At 36.5% G+C, this 23152-nt stretch overlaps 1 protein-coding gene and 1 non-coding gene across 2 annotated transcripts; both read right to left on the bottom strand.

Annotated features, from left to right (window-relative positions):
- Positions 1 to 6555: 6555 nt before the first annotated feature.
- Positions 6556 to 11038, bottom strand: LOC148579335 (uncharacterized). The gene is made up of 3 exons (XM_088489636.1): positions 9683 to 11038; positions 7089 to 7105; positions 6556 to 6595 (listed from the first exon to the last, which is right to left on the bottom strand). Exons 1-3 carry the CDS (start codon positions 11036 to 11038, stop codon positions 6556 to 6558), a joined length of 1413 nt encoding a protein of 470 aa, XP_088345762.1.
- Positions 11039 to 11787: 749 nt separating this feature from the next.
- Positions 11788 to 11983, bottom strand: LOC148579334 (U2 spliceosomal RNA). The gene has a single exon (XR_015896115.1). It is a non-coding gene; the product is annotated as a U2 spliceosomal RNA (small nuclear RNA).
- Between the last annotated feature and the right edge of the window lie 11169 nt (positions 11984 to 23152).

Genomic DNA, 23152 nt, shown 5'->3' with positions numbered 1-23152 from the left:
GAAGCAATCGAAGGATTTGCAAGGATAATGGTCCCAAATATAGAGAAATCGAAGATTGAAGAAGGGAAATGGCTTGAGGGAGAGGGGAGGAGGGTTTGTGCGGCGCGGTTCGGGAGAAGCAGCGGCGGCGGGAGAGGGGTGATTTTGGCGATTGGAGATTTGAAGAGAGGTGATAGAATGAGAGGATGTTGGTGGCCACCATTGCCATCAGAAGAACAAGGTTCAGTGTCAATGAAGAAGGTCTCAAATGAAGTTGAGGATTAGAGTTGCACACAAAACGTCGTCGTTTTGAGCGACAGGAACTTATGTGTCCATTTTTCAAAAGTTCCATCCCACTAATGTGCCACGTGGGAAGCTGTGCCAGGTAAGCAGAGGAGGGAGCCACATCAGCCTTTTCCGTTGGGTCTGACGGTGGCTTATGGACGGAGAGACTGATCCGTCCAACTTTTAAGGATGTCAGGGACTTAAAAGTATTTTTCAATGGTCGGGGACTAAAAAGTCCGCGGGATAAAAAGTCAGGGACTAATTTGTCCTTTTCTCAAATATTTATCAATTTGCAAGAGTTCCAAAGTTCTATTTATATACTCTTGGGGTAAAAAATAGTAATTGAAAATACTTTCTAATCATTGTCCTTGCATACTCATTAAGATGAGTGAAGGTTGAATTTCTTTTTGTTCGTGTTAGTGCCTTCTTGTGTATTTTTAAAAGTGTTTTTTGTGTACTTTGTAGCAAATGAAACATGAAACTTCTTTGAAAGTGTTTGACTTGTTCGGCATATTCTAATTTAAATTGTTGGAGTCAAAATAATTAGTTCCATGAATCACTTTCTTAGATGATTAGTTTTGTGCCTTCTATTGGAGATAAATGTGTATGTTCAACAAAATATTATTATAAATTATTATTATTATTTTTTTTTTATAAAAATAAACTTTTATAATTTATGATAGTGTCCTTAATTAAAATTATAAACGAACAATTATGATAGGGATCATAATAATAAAATATATATTTTTTAGTACTTTTAATTTAAATTATTCTTAATCATAGAACCACTAAAATTAGGTCATATATATATATATAATAGTCTTCATTGAATGAAGATTAATAGATCTTATTTATTAAATTATATATATAAATGCTATATATAGAGATATGACCATCGAACTTATTCATTTTGAGAATTTCTAATAGTTATAGTTATCGTATATTTGTTACTAGGATATTCTTATAATGAACATAATATTAGAATTCTTCTTTGATCTGCGACTATCATAATAATTGATAATGTATTCATTGTACTTGGATTTTGGACACCTAATACCCTACGATGCTAGTTGAATTGATATTGGGTATGATTTAAATACTTGTAGAATTAATAATTAGTTAATATGGAATCTATCAACTATGGTAATTAGTTTGAGCTCTACGATTATAATGAATGAAATAAACAATGCCTTGGCTAAAGAGTTTGAATGAATTAAGAAATGAGTTTCTTAGGTCATTAATAATTCATTATAATAATGGTAACAAGTTAGAGTTTGACAATCAAACCATACTCTAAAAGTTAGCTAAGAACTGAAAAGATGGAAGGAGTTATATTTTTTGTTCATCTTGAATTCTTAGTAAAAATATTATTACTTCATACTATCGGGTTGTCAAAGAGTATTGCTAGATACCAACCTTAATTAATAAATTTAGTATGACTAATTTACTACCTACTTAGTATTGAACATATGAGGTCACACACTAACGAGTGTTCTAATCCTTGGTAAATAATTATTTAATTATTATTTTAATTTGATTAAATAAATAATTATATTAATTCAAATAGAATATTGTTATATTCTTTGCTAGCACCATGAATATAATAATATGATAGTTGAGAATATTAAATAATTAATTATTTATTCTATGATGAATTTTAAATATGGATAAAATCCTAACTGATTCTATTTCAAATTATGTTGTAATTTGATTCATAAGATTTGATCCTAAAATCAGTCACCAAAATTATGGTAAAAGAAAACTGTACAACTTTTTCTTCTACCTCTACATACATAAAAATATTTCAATTCTTAGTGAAGAATTACTAGTGCAAAGAATTGCAAAAAGCTTTCTCAGTTAAATCCATTGGTCAAGGAATTGACAATAAAGATCAGTCTCGGTGTATATACACATAGTACCTTCATGCTATCGAAAGAGAAAGTTTTATTCACTAGGTATTGGTATCTAATTCTCTTATTTCAATAAAATTTTAAGTACAAAATAAATTAATAGGATTACTTTATTATTTCATTGCGTATTATGAACATATGTAATTCTACAATGGTATCAGAGCCCGTTCTTTTTGTGTTTAAAATTTTATTGCCAAAATTTATAGAATTAATAGGATTAATTTAAGTTTTATTATTGTAGTGAATGTGATTCGTAATCCATGGCATGAGATGCTATTGTCAAAATTATAAATTTAGGGCAAAATACTAAATTGGTCCCCTATATGTTGGGCATAATCCTGTTTTGGTTCTTAAGGTTTAAAGTATCCTATTTGAATTTAAAAAAGTTTCATTTAGCTTCAATGTAGTCCTACCGTGAGGTCAAATTTAAATAATTAACGGAATGTCCTACGTGACAGTACAAGAATAAGATCGATAATTTGGAGGACAAGTACAAGCTCCAGAAGCACAAAATCAACTGTGGATGTATCAATACATTTATTTATCATTCTCTTTAGTTCTATAGAAAATATTTCATTTAAATTATAAGAAAAATAATAAATAAATATATTGATGCATCCACAGTTGATAATTTGATATTGTGCCTCTGGAGCTTGTACTTGTTCTCTAGATTATCGACCTTGTTCTTATACTGCTATCATGTAGGACATTCCGTTAATTATTTAACTTTGACCTCACGGTGGGACTACATTAAAGCTAAATGAAACTTTTTTGGATTCAAATAAGATACTTTAAACCTTAAGAACCAAAACATGATTACGCCCAAACATAGGGACCAATTTAATACTTTACCCATTTATATGGCATAAAACTATATGTATGATAAGGAACATAATATTATTATTATTTATGAAATAAAACTAAAAGAAAAAAAGGATAAATAAATTTTATATTTTGTTTACGAGGAGCGACCTGACAACCAGAAAACTCGTACTCAAGGATAAAATTTATATATGTATTTGATACATTGAATGAATTAATTTTTACTTGAACCAAGACAACCTAAGATTATAAAATATAATTTAATTGAATAATGACTTAACAACCAGGTATTTATTTGGGATTAGAATTGTATGTGATATATTTAATTATTTATTTAAAAAAATATATGAGTAATGACTTGACAACTAATGTACTCATTCATAATTTTAAATATTTTAACACTCAATTTAAGAAATAAAATTTTTTAATTTTTTTGTAATAATAATTATTGTAAAAAATGTTATTTGTATGTGTAAATATGTACTAATATTTGTTTTTCGAATTTTTTTATTTAAATAAATATATAAAAATTATTAATTTTTAAAATACGCATAGATAAAATTGTTGATGAAAATGTGCACAGCCGATTCACGGGAGTCGCCCGCAAACTGGAATTCGTCTTCAACTCAGCCCAGACGCTCACAAAATGGAACTAATGCAAGTCAGAACCAAATAAAAAACGTAAGACGCAAAGCGGGTGTGGATACCCTGCGTCGCCTGCGGATTGGAGGAGTTGCAGGTTGAGGATCCATGCGGCTTCTGGCATATGCGAAATGGCCACATTAGCTACGTCACCCACGACATGAAATCTTTAACTCTGATGTAATACATACGAAATGGACAAAAATATATACTTTCCACTCACTTGTCTTCCACTCGTAACCTTCTTTTTCATGTCTCCCACTCCCACTACTGCTCATTTTAATCAAAAAAAATTTTAACCACAATGTTACACTTTTTTTTTTCGTCTTTCTCTCCTACCTCATCAGTATCAATTTTGTACAAGAGATGAGAAATTGATCCCAAAATCCTTTTATATGTTTCAATGTCCAATTTGCGGGTGGCACCAATGAGATACCCCATTTCGTGGCCGTCATTGGGTTGGGCTAATTCGCAGTTGCTCCCACAGATGCTCCATTTCGCTAGCGCTGCAGGTGAGTTGCTCTAATTCGCGTGGGTCAGCAGATCGATTAAAATACGCAAATTATATAACACTTAATTATTTTATTTTTTTTACGAGAAAATAAGAATATTAAAAAACTCCATTTATGAGTAAAAGTAGAACTGTTATTAACCAAGAAAAATAATTTATCTCCAACTCGCAGACGCCAACTCGAACTCCGCCATGTAGGCCTCTATTTCGTGGTGGCCTCTATTTGGTGGACGCCTGGTTTAATATTTGAAAAATTGTATTACTACTTCGTTTACGAGTATTTTGTATAAAATAAATGTAAAACAATTCAAACAAAAATTAAGAGAAATATAAAAAATATATTGTTAACCCACTATCCACAAGAAGAGGTAGAGCTGAATTGCTATTATAAAGTGATTAACAACGTCTAACAATAACCGAAGCAAAATGGAGAACGGATCACGTTTTTGTTTGGATTAGTTATTTTGGGTCGTGGGAGAATGGACAATTTACATAAATAAAATAAATGAGAGAAAGTGTTATGCAAATAGCCAAATACAATATTCTGAAAAAGCAAACGTAAATGCAACAAACTCAATTATACGTAATCCGCGACATCCTAACGCGGAACCTGAATAATCCGCTACACCCTATCGCGGATTACGTTGAGAAACTGAAACACATAAACCGTTACACCCTGTTGCGGTTTATGAACAGATGAGCCCAAAGTGTATTGTGCGAGACCTGCAGTGGATTATGAAGGAGTTGGCTTACTATATAAACTGCGATACTCTACAACAGTTTCTTCGCAATGTGGCTGCTTAAAAAATGCCTATGTGTGTGTTTGGCAAACGTGTTGGAGAAAGAGAAGTGATTCTACCTCTGAACGCACATTCACATTCACGTGAAGCTAAAATTTGTCGCTTCTGCGTTCATGTTCATTCCAATGTTTTTTTTCGTTAAAATCTTTTAAATTTGTTTCAATCACTGAAAAGGTGAATATTTTAATTTTCTTTATTATTTTTAATACTCTCTTTCATATTTTAATTTTTATATTTTTTTGTTTATATAATATTCGTGGTTAGTTGTATAAAATTTTTATTCTTTCTTATCTATATAATTTTTTTTCTATTCTTTATTTGATGTACTCTATTTTCGTTTTGTATAAAAAAATTATTTTTTTAGATTTATAAAATTTGTAACTGTAATTATTATATAATACGTTTATTATCAAAATTTTGCACATGAATTATGATCCTATCAAAAAGTATAAAATTGATAAAAAATTAATTATACGTAGCAATAGAATCATAAATAATATAAATTTATAATTTAAAATAATATTAAATTACAGAATATTAATAGTACTAAAATAATTATAAAATATTTTTTTATTTAATATTATAATATTTATAATATTCTCTTTCATATTTTTATCTTTTATTTTATTTATTTTATTTATATGATAAATAATTTTTATATTATTTCACTTTTGATTTTTTATGTAATTTTTATATTATTTTACTTCTCATTTTTTATGTATATTATTATTTTTTATAATTTTTATAATTTCTTTGTTCCTATTAATTTTTTTTATTATTTACTGTTTTTAATGTCTAATAATTTTTATTATTACTTTTTATCATTTTTGTATAACACTATTTTTTTTATTATATAATAATTATAATTACAAATTTTAAAAAATCAAATAAAAAATAAATTTTGGGCAAAAAACCAATATATACCAAGGAGAGCTCAAAATTACCAATATCAGCCAAACCAGAAATTCATACCTGAATCAACCAGGACGAATTATTATATAATTCGAATCAATAAGATTCGAATTATACTCTCAAGTAATTCGAATTGATATAATTCGAATTATCTCCATGCAACATATGAACGTAATTCGAATCAATATGATTCGAATTATACTCATCCAAGAAATCATGTAATTCGAATCAATACGTTTCGAATTGACATAAGCTATTTCGAATTCAATTAATTCGAATTACTAGGAGAAGTTTATGTTAGAGAGGTTCGAATCTAGTTGATTCGAATTAGGGCTAGAAACTATTTCCATAGTAATTCGAATCAAGTTGATTCGAATTACAACTGTTTCGGCTATAAAAGGAGTTCGAAGCAAGTTCATTCGAATCAGTTTGTCGTTCTGTAACCCCACCAAATCCCAGAGAAAACGACCAACCTTTCGTACGAGTAAAAGGAGATCGCCTTTTTTTGTGGATGGGGGACGATCCGGGAAGGCTTTATCGTTTGGATGGAGTTGCGCATATCGCCGGTGTCATCAACGATGAGGTTAGTGGTTTATGAAAGCGTTTTATGATAATGGTATTTGTTAATGGTTTTTGATGATGGTTTATGTTACTGTTAGTGGTTTAGGATAGTGGTTTAGGAGAGTGGTGCATGCTAGTGGTTTATTGTTAATGGTTTTTTAAAGCGGTTTATATTAGTGTTAGCGGTTTAAGCAAGCGGTTTAGGCCATTGGTTTTTGTTAGTGGTATTTGAAATTGGTTTTTTTAAGCGGTTTGTGCTAATTGTTTTGGATAGTGGTTTTAGTGATGGTTAGCGGTTTAGGGGGTGGTTTGAGTTGGTGGTGTATGGTAGTGGGTTTTTTTAATGGTTTTTTATAGCGGTTTATTTTACTGTTAGCAGTTTAGGCAAGCGGTTTATTATAGTGGTTTTTGTTAGTGGTATTTGAAATTGGTTTTTTTAAGCGGTTTGTGCTAATTGTTTTGGATAGTGGTTTTTGTGATGGTTAGCGGTTTAGGGGGTGGTGTGAGTTGGTGGTGTATGGTAGAGGGTTTTCTTAATGATTTTTTATAGCGGTTTATTTTAGTCTTAGCGGTTTAACTAAGCGGTTTAGCGGTTTAGTGGTTAACGGTAGCGGTTTATGATAAATGTGATCATGCATCTGTTTTTGTTAATGGTATTTGCACTAAGTTTGAGTGAGCGGTTTCTGTATAAAATGTTGGTCGTTTGTTTCATTTATCTTTTACACATGACGATTTATTTTCTGCTTCCTTATGAAAGATATTGTATATGTTAGTGGGTTGTGCATCTCTTCTAATTATGCGGTTTATGTACTGGCCAGCCTCGTCGTTGCATATCCAGCGTTAGGCGGCAGCAGGGGATGCGTCTTGATGAGAGGTACGTTCCGTACCTGCAGATGGCCGGATTGTACCATCTTGCGAGACTGAATGACAGATGGTTCCGACTAGACGAGCCCCTAGTCAGCGCATTCGTCGAGAGGTGGCGGCCTGAGACGCACACCTTCCACATGCCGTTCGGAGAGTGCACCATCACTCTTCAGGACGTCGCATACCAGCTGGGGTTGCCAGTGGACGGAGATTACGTTAGTGGTTGCCTGACAGACTTCCACCTTTACATTGAGGGTGGGAGACCTGCTTGGCAGTGGTTCCATGAGTTGCTCGGTGTTTTACCTCCCGAGAACCAGGTGCAGAAATTCGCAGTCAACTGCACCTGGTTTCAGGAGACATTTGCAGAGTGTCCAGACGGGGCTGATGAGGAGACAGTTAGGCGCTTTGTCCGGGCCTATATCATGATGTTATTGGGCACGCAGCTGTTTGCCGACAAGTCCGGCAACCGTATACACATCAGATGGCTACCTTATGTTGCTCGGCTTGAGGAGATGGGTCTTTTGCCATGGGAGGGACCCCACCATCTGCCCAGACTATTGGGTCACATTCAGTTGCCGGCCCGTCATCATCCAGACCCGTGCATGCTGCGCGTGTGACCCCGAGACAGCCAGTTCCGGATGACAGCGACGAGTCTATTGAGGATGAGGAGCCACTTATACGGAGGAGTTTCCGGACACGGGTGCCACGCCGTTGCGGCACTGGATCGCACCTATTTAGATGATTTATGGATAGTGGTGTATGTCATGTTGTTATATTTATATTGTCTACCTTATTGGTTGGTTATCATTGTTATGGTATGTACGTTGTAGTTATGTTATTTGATGTTATGGTATGTACTTTGTTGTTTTGTTATGTCAATTACTACGATGTATTCCACTTTTCTGTTATGGTATATAGTTTCATGTTATGTTATTCATTATGATTCATCCCTCGCGGTAATGTTGTTTGTTTTAGAAACTAATTTCAATCACTTAAAACATAGTCAGCAGAAAAATTTGGTCCGAATAAAAAGTTTCATTACTAATAGGAAACAACTTAGTACAAAGGAGCACAATGGTTGCTAACTTACATAGAAGACAAGTGCTAATACATTAAGAAATCTCCTATTGATTTCCAGCAGGTCCGCTGGGGCCTGCGCCTTGTGGACAACTACGCCTGGTGTGACCTGGCTGCCTGCAGAGGCCACATCTCTTTGGCCGGTTCGGATCTGCTTCATCCATGTTGGTGCGGATTCTTGTGGATCTAGGACGACCCTCCCTCGCACGCCTCATATTCGGATCCGGTATAACGGTTGGCCCTGCATAAGGTGGCCAGAAACCCTCTGGAATGGGAGGTGTAAATCCCATCTGATAGACACCAAAAACGGAACTCAGGCGATAGACCTCGTGGACGTAGGGCTGCCATGTAAGTCGTGAATAAGCACAACATGCCAGTGCGTGTGGACAGGGAAAATGAAGTGCTTGGAAGTATCCACAATCACAAGTCTTAGAACCTAACGAGACCCTGTACGTACCAAGGGAGAATGAACCTGTCGGAGTCGTCTCAGCAACGGTGTATTCCGAGTTATCCCTGTCGTAAACAGTCACCGTGAAGCACCTGGCTGTCTTCAGGTTGGCCTCGATACACTTTACTAGGTATTGACTGAATTGTTGTCCAGTACCCATCTGAGCCTCGGCCTCCCTTCCCTTACGGACAAATAGCTCAGCTAGCCTTCCGTATGTGGCCTTCACCAGCGAGCAAACAGGGAGGTTTCTTACCCCCTTCAGGATTGAGTTGACACATTCAGAAATATTGGTTGTCATGTGCCCGAATCTCCGACCCGCATCACAGTACTGTGTCCACAACGAATACTCGATTCGGTTCGCCCAGTCACACATTGCCGGATTCTCAGAGCGCAGAATGTCAAACCAGTAGTCGAACTCCACTTCAGTCTTCGCATATGCGGCGTTAACAAGAAGCCTCCGCGCATCTTTTCCCTTGAACGTCAATGCAAAGTTCGATGCAACGTGTCGAATGCAGAACGCCCGGTACGCAGCTGGGGGTAGCCATCCCCCATCCGGAGCCTCGAGTGCTGCCTTGATGCCATTATGCCTATCTGAAATAACTAACAGACCCGGCTGAGGTGTCACGTGCTCACGGAGGTGGGAAAGAAAGAAAGACCATGACTCAGCATTCTCACCCTCGACTAGTGCAAATGCCACGGGGAGGATGTTCGAGTTTCCGTCCTGTGCAATGGCGACTAGCAGTGTTCCCCCATACTTCCCATATAGATGGGTCCCATCAATACTCACCAGAGGCTTGCAATGACGGAATGCCTGGATACAAGGGGGGAAAGTCCAGAACAGCCTATGAAAATAAACTTGAGACTCGTCAACCTGTCCCCCAACTCGAACAGGGCAAGTCCTGAGGACGGCTACAGTGCCAGGCATCGTCAGCTGAACTCCTAAAACCCACCTTGGCAGCTCGTTGTACGACTCGTCCCAGTCCCCATATATGACGGCAACGGCCTTCTGCTTCGCCATCCATACCCTCCTGTACGTTGGCCTGAACCCAAATTGTGCGGCCGTGGCATTTTGAAGGACCTTGATGTTCACAGCTGCATCAGCCCTAACCATCGGCATAATGAAGGTGGATATCACATGGTAGTCCAGACTCCTATGGTCGCTGGAGATGGAGCTGGCGAGACATGTATGCGGACCGTTGTATCGCTTCACTTCCCAGATACCCTTCCGCTGTCGGAGACTCATCCGAATGAGCCATGTGCACCCATTCCCAAACTCAGAACACTTTCCCACATACCTCCGATAGTCAGACTCAACGACCTTGTACTGGACCCCTCGGCGGATACTGTACGTCTTCACATTGAACAGCGCCTCATCTTTATCCTGAAATTGTTGGCCAACCTGAAACTCGTTCACACCGGCAGACCCCTCGGTATCTCTACCGCCAAATCCTGAGGGCAGCAGAGCATTTTCATCCTGCCGCATAGCATCCAGGTCCAACGAGGAAAAATGGGGTGGATACTGCTGTGTGCCAGAACTAGATCCACCTGTAGCCCTTCTCGGAACAGTAGTTCCAACATCATCGCCGCTTTCATCAGCGATCAAATCCGGCTCCACGTCATCGTCATCTGGATCCTCAAACAAACCATCACCAACACCAGCCGGTGTGGGACAATGCTCCTCGGTGGGAATATGTTCCCCATGCCGAACCTCATCTCCAACATTCCCGCCCAGATCTACGGCAAACGAAGGGGACGCAACAGGCTGCATCGGTGGCTCATACACAGGAGCAGAGGACGAAGCAACAGCAGGTCTCGAGCTCGACCCGGCAACTGCGGCTATAGTATTCGCATTCCGGTTTGAACCACCCGAGCTAGATACCACATCAACCAACTTAGCCAACAACTCCGGTGTCCTTACCTCGGGATACTGCCTACGACAAAGAAACATAACCTGCAAGTCCTCGTTACTGCCGATTGTGGAACAATCAAACTTCACGGTGTCATGGAGCACCGCTGTTGGAATGCGGTAGAAAAACTTCTTGACCCTTTTAACTCCTTCGAGACCAAGCTTATCCAGCACACAGCTAACAAGAGCATCGTAGGTGGTTGTTGGCGTCACGATAATACATAGTGGATCCTTATCAGTGAACTTCACGCCGGATCGAGTTTTTCTCTTAATCGACCCTCTATAATGTACCAACACTAGGAAACTCTCCTCACTAGCCATCTCCCCACTTTGTTCACAGCATCATGACTTCACAGCATATATATATAGCCCTGGTTCGTGCTATATATATATAATTCGAAACAAGTTGTTTCGATTCATCACAACCTAACCTAGTAATTCGAACTAACTAAACTCGAATTCTTAAGTTATAATTCGAAACAAGTTGTTTCGAATTATGTTGAAACACAAAATAACCTAGTAATTCGAATTAATAAGATTCGAATTCTATTTATATATATCGAAACAAGTTGTTTCGAATTACCTATATATTCTTACATTCATAGTAATTCGAATCATATTGATTCGAATTACTTTAAGTCATTGCATGTACACAATTCGAATTAAATCAATTCGAATTACTTGATATCATAATTCGATTCGAATTACATAATAATTGGTCCTGGTGGATACAGGTGAAGTTTTTTGATTTGGCGGATTTAATACAGGTGAAGTTTTTTGATTTGGCGGATTTAGGTAATTTCAAATGCTCCTTGGTTTATTTGGGTTTTTTGCCCATAAATTTTTATATACAAAACAAAAATAGAATATATTAAAAAATAACAAAAAAAACTCAGAAAAACTAAAAATTTCATAAAACTAACCACATATAAACTAAATTTCATAAAACTAAATTTCTCGATGAACGCAGAAGTGGGTCTCTTTGCGGGTCTATTTTTAAAACTCTAAAAGGAAAACCAAAAAAGACCAACAAGAACTTAAGAACATAATAAAATTTCGGACTAAATTGGTTGGGGTGTGCCAGGCCCAGGCAATAGTGTAAGACCTAGGCGACACGCAATGAGCCTAGTAGCAAGCTACTGTAGAAGCCCATTCCCCTCAAAAAATAAATTTAATATCGTGTGGGCCAATGGCCCACATATCAGATATTAAACTGATAAGAACAGATACTACACTTGATCTTAGCCAAAAGGCCGAGAAAGGTATGAGTTCTTTAGCATAAAAACGTTCCTTTTATATTAAAGAGTCTTCAGCGTTGTGTCTTGTTTTCCACGATGTGGTACTTTTTAACAATACCAGTAATCGAACCTTGTTCAGATATTATAGATAAATGAATGAATACAAGAGAATAAATGCAGAACGTTTTGAGTAGTTGAGATTGGAATCTATGATGGTACAAGCAATCATACATATCCGAAACAGCTTCCATAAAACTTGCTCTGCAGTTCGGACTCTTGAGCATGATAACAAGGTTCTAAGTAATAAAAGGGCTCCATAGCAATTTTAATTAAGTTCTTAAATACATGCCTCGTCAAAAAAAGAAAATAGAAAATAAACAAGTTTACAATTTTGTTCCTATATGTAGAGGCACCTAAACATGTCAACCCAGAAAAAGATTTATCTGCTGAAATCTTTTACTACATGTCTAATTACCTATGTTATAGCATTTATTATTAACATTAATGCATGTTTCTTATCATCAGAACATGCAATGAATATTCTCTCTTTTTACCCTGATCTATTTCTTGATCCTCTAAACAAGATAGCGTGTGTAAATTATAAAATGTAGCGTTGAACTATAAAAAATTATCCAAATAAATTTGGTTGCATGTGTACTTTTGAATAGTTATGCATTATTGGAATTTTTCACTTTTGGAAGGGGAAAACCCAATCCAGAAAAATTAGCAATAGTTGGAATATCCTGTTTAAATTGGTGCTATGAGTTTTAACTTTTAAGGAATTGGAAGCTTTACTGAAGTAGTAATTTCCTTTTCCTTTTGGTCTGAAATAGTTTCAATAATCTTGTTCATTTTATATATAATATCAAGGATAAATCACTTTTTTTAATTGTTTGGCATCCAATATTATATTATTCAATTATCCTGTTTTGACTTTTGTTTCAAAATTATTTTTATAGAAAATTTAAATTAAACCAATTTAGTAAAAAAATAACATTTCAATGTAATTCGATTTATGTTAAGCCGACTTACTAGGGTGTTGTGCTTTATATAAATCAATTCAAGCTAAACTGATGTACAAAGTATAATATTTCTATCATATAATCATATCTTCTCTTTACTTAAGTAATTTTAATAATTTTCATTATATATGCCATATTTTTTTTCAAAGTCCTTATAGATGGATGTTATAACTTATATAATCATATTAGGAAAATAAATTCAGACGATAATTGCTGACATAAAAAAATGAAAGAGATCATTTAAAAAAGAACTTTAATAATATTATATTAAACATATTTTATAATTTTCTTAAAAATAAGTGACTCTTTGATATTTTATATTTATTAAAATTAAAAATTTAGTTAACATGTATTCAAAAAAACATAATAAGATTATTATTATTGAAAGTTATTAAATTTATTTTTATAATAAATATAAATAAATACATTAAAAATTTAACTTTTTATAATTTTAATAAAAAAATTTTAATTTATAATCTTAATTGTGCACTTAGAGTCAATGTTCTGAAAAATCGGACTGGATCAGCTAGTTCGACCGGATTTTCGGTCCAGTTGATTTCTAAAACCGTCTTATAAAAAACCAACAAAAAATTAGTTAAACCGGTAGTTAACAGGCAAACCGGACGAACTGGTCGGATTTATTTAAGCTCCAGTTTTTTAACTTGTCCTAAAACGCGTCGTTTTGAGTCCGGAACCTAACCCACCCACTAACCTAACCTAACCCAACGAAGCCACTCACTCAACTCTCACTCTCTGCACAACTCTCACTCGTTATGCCTCTGTCGTCCACCATTCGCCGCCTTCTCCGCCGTTTGCCTACTTCTCCTTCCTTTATTTTGGTTCACGCCTTCAACTATGGATTTCTGACTCTTTAACTCTTTGCTTTTCTTTGCTTCATGTCTCCATCTTTGCACTGCAGATTGCGTCTCTGCTCTGCTTCGTGCCCTCATTCTCCACCATTGTTGGGTACCTGCATCGGCGTCTCTAGCTCCTGATTCGAGCTTCTAATTAGTAGCAGTAGCTAGCAAGTTTACAGCTCTCCCGATCTGAAATCTAGCGTTATCACGGCGGCTAGATCTGAGATCTACCTCTCCTTCCCGTTCACCCGCTACTCCGTCGATCTGTCTGCCAGGTACTGGTTTTTGCTCTTCTACTTGTTTACTTTGTTTTTTGAATGCAGAGTTCAATTTTTAAATTCTTGCTGTTTTCAGTATGAGAAATCTTGTTTGTCTTGCTATTGTGGAAATTGGAATCCCTAGGACTTGAAGCTGAGCTAACATGAGTTTTTGTGAAATCTTGATCTGGAAGAAGCGTTAGAAGTATGTGTTTTCTGTAATTTCAGAGCAATTCTCGTTGTATCTGAGTGTTTGTGGTGGTTCTTAAAGTCTGTAGTGTTGAATCTTGGGTTTGCTTACTTTTGGAGGAAATGTTAGATCCCAAGGGTATCCCCACGTTGAGCTACGTAAGCTTGGAAAGAAGAAGAACATTTTTTTCTGCATTATATGTCTTAAGACTTGTTTCATTGATGATATTCTATACCAACATTTGAGAGGCAATTTGCATACGCTGAGACTGTCTACTGCTAAGATCACTCTTCTGAAACCAAATTTCTGACCTTTTAATTAAACCGGTTCAACCCCAATTAAACCATTGAACCAGTTATTTGACCGATTCAATGACCGGTTCGGTTCTTGTAACCTTACTTAGAGTATAAATTGGACCCCAGTTCTTAAGATGATTGCTTTTATTGAACAACTTGAGAAGTTGGGATGCACATTAGGCAAAGAACTTTCACAAGATTTGATCTTGCAATCTCTTCCAGAAATTTTTTCACAATTCATTGTTAGCTTTAATATGATTAAAGTAAGTCGTGATCTTCATGAAATGTTCAACATGCTAATTGATTATGAGAATCAAATTTCATCTGAGAAAAAGAAAAGAGTTGCTATGGTAGTTAGCAGCTCTTCTAAGAAGAAAGGAAAGCAAAAAGCAAAAACAAATGGAAAGAATAATTCTAAAAGAGAACCCATGGCATTTAAGGGTGGTGTGACCAAATCCAAGGGCAAGCAAGAAAATGCTGAAAAAAAATGATGCTGAATGCTTTTATTGTAAAGGCAAAGGTCATTGAAAAAGAAACTGCAAGGAGTACCTTGCTTCTTTAAAAACCAAGGAGGAAGGTGAAACATGTTTGAAAATTATTTTCGTGATTTCTTTAGCTACTATTAATTCTTCTATATGTAATATCGGAAGTGCTCATAATATTTGTAATTTGTTACAGGGACTACGAGTAATTAGATGACTGAAGAGGGGAAAAACTTACATTTAAGTCAGAAACAGAGCAAATATTGTTGTTGTAGCTATATGATCTATTTCTTTAGCAATGCATACGAGTAAGACATTAGTATTAGAGAATTGTCATTAGTATTATGTTAGATAAATGTGGTTTTTATTTTAATATTAAAAATGACATTTGTTCTACTTATTATGGTGATGATTTTATACGTAAATGGCTATCTCTAAGATGACATTTATATTCTTTCCGATTTAAATGGCAATTCTATTATGCATGTTTCTACTCTCAAAAGAGAGAGGGATAATCAAATAAATGAATCATATTTTTGGCATTGTAGACTTGGTCATATAGGGAAAAAAAGGATTTCTAAGCTACATAAAGAAGGTTACCTTAACAAATATGATTATGAATCATATGTAACTTGTGAATCATGCCTCAAAGAAAAAAATGACCAAAACTCTATTATGGGACATGGAGAAAGGGCTACAGAATTATTGGGACTAATACATACAGATGTTTGTGGACCTATGAAAATTCAAGCCAAAGGAAAACATTCTTATATATTTTATCATTTTCACTGACGATATGTCTAGATATGGCTTTGTGTATCTTATGAAACACAAATCTGAGTCATTTAAAATGTTCAAATTTTTTGCATTAAAATTGGAAACCAAACAGGTAAAAGCATTAAGGTGCTTAGATCTGATAAAGGAGGAGAATATCTAAATGATAATTTTCTTGAGTACTTAAAGAAGAATGGGATTCTTTCTCAATGGACACCTCTTGGTACTCCACAACACAATGGTGTTTCAGAAAGGAGGAATCAAACTTTATTAGATATGGTTTGATCCATGATAGGTTTTTACTGATCTTCCATTGAATTTATGGGGCTATGCTTTAGAAACAGCGACATATTTTGTAACAACCGCCCCTTCTAGAAACAAAATTAAATTTGAAGTTTGAAAATCAGTTAGGAGATAAGTTTAGAATTTTGAAATTTTGGATAGGAACCTGGTAACCACCCTCAGTTTGAAATTTAAAATATCCCAACCACCCCATCCCCAAATGTATATAAATAGGGGAGCACCCATAGGTAGAAAATCACTTCTCTCAAACACTTATCCTCTCCCTTCTCTCTCTACAAAGAAATAACATTCTGTGGGCAAACACAAGAGGCAAGCTCAAAGAAGCGTTAGAAAAGAAGGTAGGGAATTATGCCTTTCTTACTTATGTTGGCATGTAATATGCTTTATTTTGTTTTCTTCCATCCATGCATGGCTACCACCTTTCATGTATTTTATGGCATGAATTATTCTTTGCTTATCTCTCATCTACATTGAGCATGATTATCTATTTTGTCAATTATACCCTCTTGAATCCATTAATATGCATCCCATATCTTTTCCATGTGCATTTACATGACCCTTTAATCACTATTCCTTTTATGTTGAGAGTACATGCCCCTTATAACGTTTTATTAAATTATTTAACATTCCCTAATTTTACTATGTGTCCTTACATGACCTTTGTAACACCCTACCACACAAAGCTTTACGCTTAAGTCGTAAAACAGAGGTGATGTGGTATTACGACCTCTAAAATAAAATAAGTACATATAATAGCAGAAGAGTTATAATATGCTAGGAGCCTTGAAGAAAAGGGGGAAATAAAAATCGCACAATAAAGGCGCAACGCTCAAGGAACGAGTTAACTTACGTGCTAAGAAAACCATAACTATCAAACATAAGCTAACAGAAGTGGGAACAGAGTGCCAAAGATACAAAATATCAAGCTCCTAACTCAGCCTGCGAAGTCAAGACTGGCCGGAGAATATTTACACATATATATACATACATATCCAAAACCCAAAAGTACATATACACAATCCTGCCTCTCCATAAACCTCTAAGAGGATCAAAAAGAATAAGTCATACGGAGAGAAAACTAAGTACATATATATACATCATAGCATAACAAAATATCCCAGTAAGCACTCCGCTTCAAGAGTCCAGACGCCTAACGAGATGCCTCTCGACCTGCATCTGAAAAATAACAACATAGTATGGAATGAGAACCGGAGGTTCTCAGTATGGTAAAGGTGCCACACACATAATATATAAGGTCCTGGGAATGCCAGAGGCAATCCTAGAACGCCGACACTCAGATTGTAGAGCTTAAAGTATTAAACAGAAGCCATAAAAGGTGGTTTCCTAGAAATATTTAATCCTAACTTAACTTAACCTTAAATCTAAGTCCTATACTGCCATTCCTCCATACCTCCAATTCCATCATGCATTTTCACAGACAAATAAACAGATAAAGGCAAACACAAGAAAGTTACAACTACTGCAGGTAACAAATACACATTTAGCATGGCAAATACAGATAGGCACACCCAATTAGAGCACAAGCAAGTAATTCAAGTAATATGCATATGATGCATGCCTGTCCTATGGCTGATGAGGCTCATCTGTCGGTTATCCAGCCAACCCGACAAGTCTGAATTGTCCTTAGACTGTCCCCCGACGTGCATCCCCAAGAGTCTATGCATAGATTTTTCTCAAATAATCAATATTGCTCAATGGGGGTAACATTCCCGGGAATTTATATAGTGCCCGGTCACACTTACGTCGTAGGGTCAATAGAGTATCGAGTTTTCAACCTAGTACACGTGGTGGCAAGCCACGGCACTTAATCCAGGGAATCTCGTATCTCAGATTATTCAAATTCATAAGCCATATAAATAATTCAATTAAAATTCATCAACATCCACACCATTCTCAATCACATCTCATTCATCATTATATGTCAATCATATTCAATCATTATCCTTCATTATCACACCTCTCATTCCGTCCATCAATAGTTCCAATTCAAAACATAATTCATTCTTTTCCAAATGAACTAAACTTAAAACATTCTCATTTTCTTAATAACTCAAAATCAAACCATATAACCTTTAAATCTAAATCTTTTTAAATAATCATATAAACAAAATCTCTAATTTTTATAAAATTTCGGCAGCATCTTGATGAGCGGATATTTTATACGCTTTTTGGGGATAATTTCATATAGTTTTGAGTATGTTTTAGTTAGTTTCTAGTCTATTTTTATTAGTTTTTAGGAAAAATTCATATTTCTGGACTTTACTATGAGTTGTGTGTTTTTCTATAATTTCAGGTATTTTTCTGGCTGAAATTGAAGGAGCTGAGCAAAAATCTGATTCAGGCTGAAAAAGGACTGCTGATGCTGTTGGATTCTGACCTCCCTGCACTAAAAGTGGATTTTCTGGAGCTACAGAACTCGAAATGGCATGCTTCCAATTGCGTCGGAAAGTAGACATCCAGGGCTTTCCAGCAATATATAATAGTTCATACTTTGTACAAGGATAGACGACGTAAACTGGCGTTCAACACTAGTTCTCTGCCCAATTCTGGCGTCCAGCGCCAGAAAAGGATCAAAAGCTGGAGTTGAACGCCCAAACTGGCATAAAAACTGGCGTTCAACTCCACAAATGGCCTCTGCACGTGAATTGCTTAAGTCTCAGCCCAGCACACACCAAGTGGGCCCCAGAAGTGGATCTCTGCATCATCCATCATAGTCGACTCATATTTTGTAACCCTAGGCTACTAGTTTAGTATTTAAACAACTTTTAGAGACTTATTTTGGATATCTCATGACATTTTAGATCTAAACTTTGTATTCTCTGACGGCATGAGTCTCTAAACCCCATTGTTGGGGGTGAGGAGCTCTGCTGTGTCTCGATGAATTAATGCAAGTATTTCTGTTTTCCATTCCAACACGCTTGTTCCTATCTAAGATGTTCATTCGCGCTTAACTGTGATGGAGGTGATGATCTGTGACACTCATCACCTTCCTCAAATCATGAACGTGTGCCTGACAACCACCTCCGTTCTATATACGATTGAATGAGTATCTCTTAGATTCCTTAATCAGAATCTCCGTGGTATAAGCTAGAACTGATGGCGGCATTCATGAGAATCCGGAAAGTCTAAACCTTGTCTGTGGTATTCCGAGTAGGATTCAAGGATTGAATGACTGTGACGAGCTTCAAACTCCTGAAGGATGGGCGTTAGTGACAGACGCAAAAGGATAGTAAATCCTATTCCAACCGGATCGAGAACCAACCGGTGATTAGCCGTGCTGTGACAGAGCGCGTGAGCGTAGTTTTCACTGGAAGGATGGAAGGTAGCCATTGACAACGGTGATCCACCAACACACAGCTTGCCATAGGAGGACGTGCGTGCGTGAATCAGAAGACAGAGGAAAGCAGAGATTCAGAAGACAAAGCATCTCCAAAACTCCAACATATTCTCCATTACTGCACAACAAGTAACCTTTAATTTATGCTCTCTTGGTTATTCGCAATTCAACTGATAAACATAATTGACTTCCTGACTAAGATTTACAAGATAACCATAGATTGCTTCAAACCAACAATCTCCGTGGGATTCGACCCTTACTCACGTAAGGTATTACTTGGACGACCCAGTGCACTTGCTGGTTAGTGGTACGCGTTGTGAAAAGTGTGATTCACAATTCGTGCACCAAGTTTTTGGCGCCGTTGCCGGGGATTGTTCGTGTTTGAACAACTGACGGATTATTTTGTTGCTTAGATTAGGAAAAAATTCTCTTTTTTTGGTTTAGAGTCTTTTATTATTTATCCCTTGTTAAAACACTTTAAATTTATAGCTCAGTTAGTTAGAACGTGGTGTTTATGTTCATGGTAATTGGCTATCATATTTTTAAAACCTTCTTCAAAAATCATTTTTCTATTAAATCCTGTGCCAAACTTTAAGTTTGGTGTTTTCTTGTTGATTTTTCTTAAAATTTTTGAAAATTTTCATAACTCATTTGGCTAGAGCGTTAATCTGTGTTCTTGGTAATTGGGTTAGAGTCTTTTATATTCTTTTCAAAACCTTCTTTTTCATAAATAATATTTTCTCTATTAAATTTTGTGCCAAACTTTAAGTTTGGTGTTTTCTTGTTGATTTCCTTTGATTTTCGAAAATTTTGGTTTGGTCTTGATCTTAAAATTTTTAAGTTTGGTGTTCCTTGGTATTTTCTCTCCAAATTTTTCGAAAACAAGGAGCACTAGACCTAAAAATTTTAAATCTTGTGCTATCCTATTGTTTTTCTCTTTCCTCACTAAATTCAAAAATATATTTTCTCTCTACTTTCAAAACAAATTTTCGAAAATTAAATTAAAAAAAAAAAATTTCCAGATTTTTTTAAAATTTAAAATCTTTTCCAAATCATATCTTTTTCAAAACTTCCTAACCACTTTCTCTCTCCTCATTTTTTCGAAAATCTTCACCTATTTTTATTTATTTTATTTTAATTTATTTTATTTTCAAAATAATTAAAAAAAATAAATAAATAAAATAAAATAAATAAAAAGGTAAATCAATCCAAGTTATATCCCTTTATCCATCATGGACATAAGTGGAAGTGAACAGTCCAGGAGGACTCTGGGGTCATATTCTAACCCCTCTACTGCTTCATATGGGAGTAGCATCTGCATACCCTCCATTGGAGTTAGTAGCTTTGAGTTGAATCCTCAGCTCATTATCATGGTGCAGCAAAGTTGTCAGTATTCCGGTCTTCCACAGGAAGAACCTACAGAGTTTCTGGCACAATTTTTACAAATTGCTGACACAGTGCATGATAAGAAAATAGATCAGGATGTCTACAGACTATTACTGTTTCCATTTGCTGTAAAAGATCAAGCTAAGAGGTGGTTAAATAACCAACCTAAGGCCAGCATAAGAACATGGAAACAGCTGACAGAAAAATTCCTGAATCAGTATTTTCCTCCAAAAAGGATGACACAGCTAAGGCTGGATATCCAAGGCTTTAAACAAGGAGATAATGAATCTCTTTATGATGCTTGGGAGAGATACAGAGAGATGCTACGAAAATGCCCCTCTGAAATGTTTTCAGAGTGGGTTCAGTTAGACATCTTCTACTATGGGCTTGCAGAAGGAGCTCAGATGTCTCTAGATTACTCAGCTGGTGGATCTATCCATATGAGAAAGACAATTGAAGAGGCTCAAGAGCTCATTGATACAGTTGCCAGGAATCAGCATCTGTACCTAAGCAGCAACCCTTCCATGAATGAAGAGGTTAAAACAGCAACTGCTGAACTCAGTCCTGTAGAACAAGCTGCTGAATTCAATCAGCAATTGGACTTCCTAACAAGGCAGTTAGCCGAATTCAAAGATAGATTACAAGAGACAAGGATGGCTAATATACATATGGAAGAACAGTTTAAGCAAACAAAGCAGCAGCTGTCAAGGCAAATAACAGAAGAATGCCAAGCAGTTCAATTAAGAAGTGGGAAAACATTAAATACCCCACCTCAAGGCATCAAAAAGTCAAGAAATGAGCAACCCACCAAAGATTCACCTGAGGACAGTAAGAGCCCAGGGAAAAATAAGTCTGGCGCTAAAACGACAGAGAATTGGTGGAAGGCTGGCGCTGAACGCCCAGACCATGCCCAAAACTAGCGTTCAACGCCAGAAACAAAGCAGGATTGGCGTTCAACGCCAGAAATGGGCAAGAATCTGGCGTTGAACGCCCAAATAGGGCAGAATCCAGCGTTGAACGCCCAAAATGGGCACAGTTCTGGCGTTCAGACGCCAGAAGCAGACAAGGAGCTGGCGTCCAGTTTCACTCCAGCTTCTGACTCTGGTACTCAATTGCCAGTGAGGGATCAGACACACACAAGTGCTGATAACAACCCCTCTAAAAAGGCTTCTTTAACCACTAAGGTTGAAGAATATAAAGCCAAGATACCTTATCCTCAAAAACTCCGGAAAGAGGAGCAGGATAAGCAATTTGCTCGCTTTGCAGATTACCTCAGGACTCTTGAAATAAAGATTCCATTTGCAGAGGCACTTGAGCAAATACCTTCTTATGCCAAGTTCATGAAAGAGATCTTGAGTCATAAAAAGGATTGGAGAGAAACAGACAGAGTTCTCCTCACTGAAGAATGCAGTGCAGTCATTCTAGAGAGCTTTCCTGAAAAGCTTAAAGACCCTGGGAGTTTTCTGATACCATGCATATTAGAAGGTAATTGCACCAAGACAGCTTTATGCGATCTTGGGGCAAGTATCAACCTAATACCTGCATCCACTATCAGGAAGCTTGGCTTAACTAAAGAAGTTAAACCAACCCGGATATGTCTCCAACTTGCTGATGGTTCCACTAAATACCCATCAGGCGTGATTGAGGACATGATTGTCAGAGTTGGGCCATTCGCCTTTCCCACTGACTTTGTTGTGCTGGAGATGGAGGAGCACAAGAGTGCTACTCTCATTCTAGGAAGACCCTTCCTAGCAACTGGACGATCCCTCATTGACGTCCAACAGGGGGAAATAACCCTGAGAGTCAACGATGATGAGTTCAAGTTGAACGCTGTCAAAGCCATGCAGCATCCAGACACATCAACAGACTGCATGAAAGTTGATCTCATTGACTCTTTGGTAGAAGAGATCAACATGGCTGAGAGTCTCGAATCAGAGTTGGAAGACATCTTTAAAGATGTTCAGCCTGATTTGGAGGATTCAGGGGACATGAAAGAGCCTCTGAACTTTCTTCTGAAAGAGGAAAAACCCCCTAAACCCGAGATCAAGCCACTACCACCATCCTTGAAATATGCATTTCTGGGAGAAGGTGACACTTTTCCAGTGATCATAAGCTCTGCTTTAAATTCACAGGAAGAGGAAGCACTTATTCAAGTGCTAAGGACACACAAAACAGCTCTTGGGTGGTCCATAGGTAACCTTAAGGGCATAAGCCCAGCTAGATGCATGCACAAAATCCTATTGGAGGACAATGCCAAACCAGTGGTTCAACC

Source organism: Arachis ipaensis, chromosome B10 (genome assembly GCF_059453495.1).
Source record: "Arachis ipaensis isolate K30076 ecotype BB chromosome B10, ASM5945349v1, whole genome shotgun sequence".
Classification (NCBI taxonomy): domain Eukaryota; kingdom Viridiplantae; phylum Streptophyta; class Magnoliopsida; order Fabales; family Fabaceae; genus Arachis; species Arachis ipaensis.
This window is presented reverse-complemented; position numbering and strand designations above follow the sequence as displayed.

Bases quoted from the DNA above. Each gene is read 5' to 3' on its own strand.
- LOC148579335 (XM_088489636.1), bottom strand. From the start codon at position 11,038: ATGGCTAGTGAGGAGAGTTTCCTAGTGTTGGTACATTATAGAGGGTCG.